We start from the raw sequence: 7,719 nt of genomic DNA on the forward strand, positions 1-7,719 counted from the left end.
CCAATTCTCTGGATGCTTTCAAGAAGGAGATGGATAGATATCTGATGGATAGGGGAATCAAGGGATATGGGGACAAGGCAGGGACTGGGTATTGATAGTGAATGATCAGGCATGATCTCAGAATGGCGGTGCAGACTCGAGGGGCCGAATGGTCTACTTCTGCACCTATTGTCTATTGTCTCTTGTCTATTCTTCCCTTTGTGACACCCTGCTTGCTCCGTGGCCCCCGGTATGAAGCTCAAACTGTTGCAACACCTTCCCTTTAAATTCATGGCTGAGGCTGTGTTGTGTCTGTTCGCTGTTTGATTTCGATATTAAATGAAGAGCATTGAATGGGAAGGAAGGTTTGAATAGAAGAATAAAGATCTCCTCTGAAGGTATATGGGGTCCTGGTGAGAGCGTACATGGAACACTGCACAGGTCTGGTCTCCCTCCCGGAGTCAGCCTGTGGGATGAAGGGAATGAAGAGATTTCCCAGATTGATTTAGGAGGTGAGGTAGTGTCCTCGGAGAGATTATACTGACCGGGCCTGTCTCAAAATTAGAGAAATAAAAGGCCGTCTGACTGAGACAGACACAGTCTCACAGGGTATTGACAGGGCAGACGCAGGAATGATGTTTCCTTTGGCTGTGGTGAGGAACCGGGGTCACAGAATCCGAGTTTCACCTCAGCAGGACTGAGATGAGGAGAAATTTCCTCATCCAGAGGGCAGTGAATCTTTGGAATTTTCTCCACAAGGTTTCTAAGTTCAAAGGACAGATTTTGGGGCTCTGCAATGCTGGGAACGTTGCGAGAAAGTGGCGCTGATCTCAAAGATCAGGCATATTCTGAGTGAAAGACAGAACAAAAGCAAAGGGCCGAATGGCCTGCTCCTGTTTCCTTTTTCTAAAGTCCGAGTTTACCTTTACATGGGACACTGTGCACAGGTTTGGTCCCCGTCCCAGTCTATCGGATAAAGGGAATGAAGAAGTTTCCCAGATTGATTTTGGGTTGTGGTAGAGACCTTAAAGAGATTACAATGATGGGGCATGTCTCAAAACTAGAGAAATAAGAGCTGGTCTGACTGAAATAGACACAAACACAGGGTATTGACAGGGTAGGGGGACAGAATGACACTCCCCTGTCCGGGGGGGGTGTTGATCAAGGGGTCACAGACAGGGCTGAGATCCGGAGAAATTTCCTCACCCAGATTTCTGGTTAATATTTGGAATTTTCTCCACAAGTTTTCAAATTCAAAAGTCAAATTTAGGGGCTCAGCGATGATGAGAACGTTGCAAGAAAGTGGCGCTGATGTCAAAGATCGGGTATTCTGAGGAAAGGGCGGAAGAGGCGCAAAGGGCCGAGTGGCCACGCCTGCTCCTGTCCCTTATTTTCAGAAGCACGAGTTTACCTTTGCGCCTTGTTCTCCCTTGGTTTTCAGCCGTTCGGATTGCACAGGGGAGCGGTGAGAGCTCCGGAGATCCATCGGCAGCCGCTGCGGGGCAGCTCCCGTCTCCGGGCAGGAAGGGACGGGTCTGGGAGAGAACTCCAGACAACAGGCCCCGATCCTCGGCGGGGAAAGGCCGGGCGTCCTCCGTGTAGCTGAAACATCTCACGGAATCTCCGCTAGTCTCTTCAGCTCTGCCTTCGAAAGGATTCACGACCCGCCGGTGGTGCAGCCGAAACCCGAGGCGCAGCTCCCGGTCTCCGGCCCACTCGGTCCCGGTTCCAAACTCAGGCCCGGCCGGGCGCTCAGCGTCCCGCCCACTAACACCCTCAGCCAATGGGAGCACCTCTCTCCCTGCGGTGATCTCTGATTGGCTGTGTGTGTGAGAGGACGGGCTGCTGCTGGGAGCTGGACATGTCAGTCACAGTTTGTTCTTAGGATTTTGATTCTGTGATCCTTGGTTCCACTGCCCAACCAGGAGAAACATCATTCCTGCCCCTACCCTGTAAATACCCTGTGAGACTGTGTCTGTCTCAATCAGGAAGTTTCTCCATATAAACCTTGTGTTAATGAAATTGGTGACAGTTCTTTCAGACCAGCAGCTTTGACCACAAGGACACCAGACAGTGGTCAGCACGGAATGTCCTGCAGTTACTGCAGCAGAAGGACTGGATGGACACTGTGGAGTGGTTCCCTGAGCAGACAGTCCAGACTATCTGGCAGAATGCCTCATCACCACATCTCACCAACAGGCACCAAGTCCTCGCCTCGTCTGACGGCGAGAGGGCCCCTCCCAGTCTGATCCTTGCTGCATGCCCGGAGATCACTCCCACAGCGCGCTGCCCCGAGATTACTGCAGTGGAGACGAGAGAGTCCCTCCCAGTCTGATCCTTGCTGCATGCCCGGAGATCACTCCCACAGCGCGCTGCCCCGAGATTACTGCAGTGGAGACGAGACGGTCTCTCACCTCTTTGCGGACTGTGGGCTGGCGAAGATCTGTGGAGAAAGATGCAAGGGCCTGTGCCACAGCAACTGCGTGACAGAAGGCTCACTGATCCTCAGGCTGTTCCTAGGACGCGCAGAGAAACGGACAGCGAATGCTGCTGGAAGATCATCAACTCGGGGAAAGACGCCCGAAACTTGTTGGCCTGCCATCACATCGAGATGTCCGGAGAGCAGCGGTTCCCAACCTCGGGTCCACGGTTACTGGTATCGGTCTTTGGCACAAAATGTTGGGAACCCCTGTGATGCACCATCAATAACTCTCGGAGAAGTGAGTCAAGGTAGGCTGTTATTGGCTGGAAGAAAGCACCGTCAGCAGCAAGCGACCACCACACAACATCCTGGAGACTGAGGGAGGAGCAGTGCCACCAATCGCCTTTATAGAGGGGTGCCTTTATAGAGGGGTGCTTTATAGAGGAGCCTCAGGAACAGTCAGCGCGCGGGGGAGGGGGGGGGTGTCCAGACAGGTATATGTAGTTCACCACACCCTGTCATACAGGAATGCTGCCGACTGGCACAGTCCAGACTACAGGGACACCATTGGAACTATCGGGTCCCTCTACTGCTCGACTGGGAGAGGCCGGGTTGGCTGAGGAAGCCTCACAATTATTGTTCACCACCCCAGGGGGCACATGAGCGACAACAGACAACAGAATACCCCACAGAGAACGAATGTAACTTCATTGGGTAAAGGGATTGGCACGTTTTATCATTCTAAGTATTTTATATAAAGCTTATTTTGATTAAAAAAATGTATCAACATCTGATCTGTATCCAGAGTGAAGGAGACCAGGCCCTCGATTGGAGATGGGTCGGACATGGGTCAAGTCACGAAGTTTTTCTCACGAAGGGCTGTTCAAATCAGGACCTCACCGAGAAAATAACATTTTCCACCCTGTGACGTAAAATGACCAGTCCTGTGCTTTTTCCTGCAGCCACGGGTCGGTCATCACCACTGCATCTCTCTCCTCACAGCACAATATTCTCTCCGCATCCCCAGTTTAATGGCATGTTTTCACTGTTTACTTATTCACCGTTTTACCCTCCACTCCGACTCTCTTAGACCTGGAGAAAGATAAAAAAAAACGAGCTGCTGGAGGAACTCAGCGGGTCGGGCAGCATCTGTGGAGGGAAATGGACAATCGACATTTCGGGTTGAGACAGTTCAGATGAAGGATCTCGATCCGGAAAGGTCCTTCCGATCGGAGCGATGGGGCCTTTGGACAGTCAGCTAACGTTTTTTGTTGCTCTACGTGTTTACGAGATGGGGTTGCTGGGTTTATGGCCAACTCACCTACGCTCATCGCCGGGATTAGACAGTCCATTGGGCGTTTTCTTATCTTTTCCCTGTTTAATTTGTTTTTGATCCCACACTAACATGGAAATAGCCAGCATTTCCACTGAACATATCCAGCAGCAGAATGTTCACTCCCTGAGACTGCAGCGCGCGTAGTGGACAATCGCGGTACTGCAGGGGATCAGTTGCTCCCCGAAAGTGAAAACATTCTGAATCAGGAAGTTAACATGGCTTCGAAAAGAAAGGCCGAGAGTTGGACCGAGGAGGCAATTTGTCCCGTCTGCCTGGATTTCTTCACCGATCCGGTTATACTGGAGTGCGGACACAACTTCTGTCGCTCTTGTATCACACGGTGTTGGGAAGAGCAGGAGAGAAACTCCTGCCCGGAATGTAGAGAGGCGTTTGCTGACTGCACCCTCAGGGTGAATCGGGCCTTAGCAAATCTGGCTGAAAAAGCTCGAAATCTAAACCTGAACCCGAAAGGGAAGGAAAGGAAACGTCACTGCAAGGAACATGAGGAAGAACTGAAGCTGTTTTGTGAAACGGACAGGACACCGATCTGTGTGATCTGTAGAGACGCGCAGGAACACAGAGAGCACCGCTTCATGCCGATTAAAGAAGCTGTTAAAATCTACACGGTAAAAATAACATTAATTTAATACTTAACGCATTTCCTTTCTCCTACAAATCATCACACGAGCCTCTATAACTAACACATCATTCTCTGCAACTTCTGCCGTCTCCAACGGGATTCTAGCATCTCTCCGTCCCACAGCCCACCTCCTCACCCCGCAACTGACCGCTCTCGATACGGATCGCGCTCTACATACTGTATCGCCCTGATCCAGTCGCTCCTGCCCACTGATCTCCCTCCTGGCACTGATACTTGAAAATGGGACAAGTGGGATCTGACTCCTAACCTCCTCCCTCGTCACCATTCAGGGCCGCAAACAGCCCAGTTCCTCCCGTTTCTTCCATGGTCGATTGTCCTCTCGTATTAGATTACTTCTTCTACAGCCCTTTACATCTTCCACCTGTCCCCTCTCAGCTTCTCACTTCATCATCCTCCCCCACGTTCCCCCTCACGATGTCTCACCCGTCACCTGTCAGCTGGTTCTCGTCCCCAACCTTTTTATTTTGGCTCCTGTCCCATTCCTTCCCAGTCCTGATGAAGGGTCTCATCCCGGAACACCGACTGTTTATTTCCCCTGAATAGTTGCTGCCTGACTCATTGAGTTCCTCCGGCATTTTGTGTGATAATCGGGTTTGATCACCTGTTTCTTTTGGTGCATCTTTGTTTCTATTTCCTTCACTCTCTTACTTCTAGGATCAGATAAAATCTTCCTTAGACTCTCTCACAAAAAAGAAATCAGACTTCCAGGAAAAGGAGCAGCAACAGAAAGAGAAGATTTCCGGAGTTCGGGTGAGGCTTCCTGAGCGGAATTTCTGATATTACTGTCGATTTTTGCTCCATTTAATGCAGAATAACCGAGTATCGCAGCTCCAGTGACCTGGGTTCGATCCTGACCTCTGCTGCTGTCTGTGTGGAGTTTGCAGACTCCCCCTGTCCGACACATCCCAAGGACATACTGGATGAATGGCATATTACCGTTAACCTTGTAAAGGTGGGGACGGTGTGTGTGAATCAGATGGGAGTTTATGGGTCAGAAGTGAGGGTAGGTTTCAGCAAAACGTGAGGGAATGGTGTTGACGGGAATGCATGGACTTTGACAGACCGAACTGAACGACAAAAGGAAACAGAGCACAGCAATGCAGTATATTAATCTTCACCTTTCCTTCGACAGGAACAGTCACACAGCCTTCAGTCCCACGTCACATCCCAGTTTGCTGAACTGCGCCAGATTATCACTGAGAAAGAGCAGAGCTTACTCAGGCACCTCAGGAAAGAAGAGAAGAGGATTCTCAACCCAATGGAGAAAAATCTTCGGGAGATTCAAGAGAATATAAGGTTTATTCAGGAGGAAATCACTAAGTTAAAGGAACAGATGGATCAAAAAGACAGTGTGATATTTCTCAAGGTGAGGGATTATATTTCAATTTGTTTCTGTCAAAGGGCACTAAATGAACAGTGGTATATTTGAAATAAACACAGCACCGAGGCCAATTTTAACAAATTAATTGCCGCTCTGGCGACTTCACACAGAAGGCAGTGAAGGCCAAGTCTCTGGATACTTTCAAGAGAGAGTTAGATAGAGCTCTTATAGATAGTGCTGTCAAGGTATATGGGGAGAGGGCAGGAACCGGGTACTGACTGTGTACGATCAGCCATGACCACAGTGAATGGTGGTGCTGGCTAGAAGGGCCGAATGTCCTACTCCTGCATTTATTGTATATTGTCCCAAAACTGGACTTGCACAACTTCTGTACATCCCAGGACAGAATGCAAATTTCTCTGAAGTTATTTACTCTGATCTTAACACAGAGCTGCGGACTGTATCCTTAATTCTACATTAAATATCCTCTAAAACTCTCATTAACTCCCATTTCCATTCACAGGTTGTGAGTGTATCTGGTGCGGTGGCTGTGAGGGTCTCTTTGTCAATCAGTGAGAACAAAGAATTTGACCCACACATCAGGCTTATCTTCTGTATCTGGTTCCCATCAGATTAGGGAAACTATTATTGTCTCTTTACTTTTACAGATAACATTCAAATGAACGTTCAATCGTTCAAAACATAACCAGGCCATTCGGCCCATTTTCTCATCTCAATTTCCCTCTTCACAATTCTCCTGCCACTTGCTCACCACAACCAGCAACAGTGCCCCGAAATCTCTGGTCCTTCACGTGTTTACCCAGCCTCCCCATTACGTTCAGTCTCTGCTGTTCCATTTCAGCCACTCCTGTGGCACTGAGTTCCACATCCTCCTCACTAAATTTCTTGTGGAATTTGTTAAAATCCATCTGGAATTACATCTCCCCACAAATCTCCCCATAAATAGAGGTACTTCCTCCACCCGCACACAATCACATACATCACTGATCTTAAATTCCTCCATCCTATCACACTGACGTCATATCCGGATAATAATGCACAGCCTGTCCTGTCTTCCCTGTAAGTTTCATCCTCTCAGTAATGGTCTGACATTCAGACACTTTCCTTGTAAGTTACCCCGTGGTTCTGCATTGTCCGTGTGTGTGAATGATTGCGGGAGTGGGAATTTTCATCACCTTGTAATGATCCGGATGAAATTCAGGATATGTACAGTACCTCCAAGTCTAATCGCATTTGTGTTTTATTTATTTCAGGCGGAAGCTCGTCGGAACAGAAGGTAGGACAGACTCTTTACTGAAACCCTGAATGGATTTGTAAAATAGTTCAGAATAGCAAATTATAACCAGCAGTTTAATATTTACAGGATTAATGATGATATCCAGGAATTGTCAGTGATAGATGAGACCCAACCGGTTGAAAAATTCGATCACCTCTATTTGTTGAAAACAGTGCTGAGAGAAACGCTTGATGCTATTAATCGAGGTAAAATTATAAAGTTTCATTTCTCGTTGTTTATGAAGCTCAATTTAGTTCCAATTTGAGGCAAAGATTGTCTGTAATACTGGGCTGAAGGGGAACTGAACTTTATTCCACATCAAGCCCACCAGCCGGGGGACATCACTGTCACATGGTCAGCTGGAGATGTCAGACCCCTGGACACACCAGCACAGGGTCACAATACAACCAACACACGGGACTGGCAGATGAACCACTGTGTTCCAATCCCAGGCAAATGCACTAACACACCAGGACATGAGTTTGGATCTACCAGAGGAGCTGGGAATTTAATACTGACGATTATATAGTAGGGAATAAAAGTGGGTATCAGTGTGGTGACAGGGATTGTCAGGAAAATACACAAGTTTTTCATGTGCCCTGTGAGTGCAGACTCTGACTGACACAGGTCTTCCCCCTTCCGGATCAGCATCTCTCACTGTTGTTAGAGGCAGAAGAGCGGAGTGGTCATGATCGGGGACTGA

At 48.6% G+C, this 7,719-nt stretch overlaps 1 protein-coding gene across 1 annotated transcript; it reads left to right on the forward strand.

The window, feature by feature from the left end:
* Positions 1-2,434: 2,434 nt before the first annotated feature.
* On the forward strand, positions 2,435-7,222 carry LOC132387401 (zinc-binding protein A33-like; the record flags this gene model as incomplete). Its single annotated transcript, XM_059959766.1, has 6 exons — positions 2,435-2,657; positions 4,209-4,363; positions 5,053-5,148; positions 5,531-5,764; positions 6,994-7,016; positions 7,104-7,222. Coding segments are annotated over exons 1-6 (850 nt in total), but the record flags the coding sequence as incomplete, so codon positions are not given.
* Between the last annotated feature and the right edge of the window lie 497 nt (positions 7,223-7,719).

The sequence above is a fragment of the Hypanus sabinus genome, unplaced genomic scaffold (assembly GCF_030144855.1).
Source record: "Hypanus sabinus isolate sHypSab1 unplaced genomic scaffold, sHypSab1.hap1 scaffold_1817, whole genome shotgun sequence".
In the NCBI taxonomy this organism is placed as follows: domain Eukaryota; kingdom Metazoa; phylum Chordata; class Chondrichthyes; order Myliobatiformes; family Dasyatidae; genus Hypanus; species Hypanus sabinus.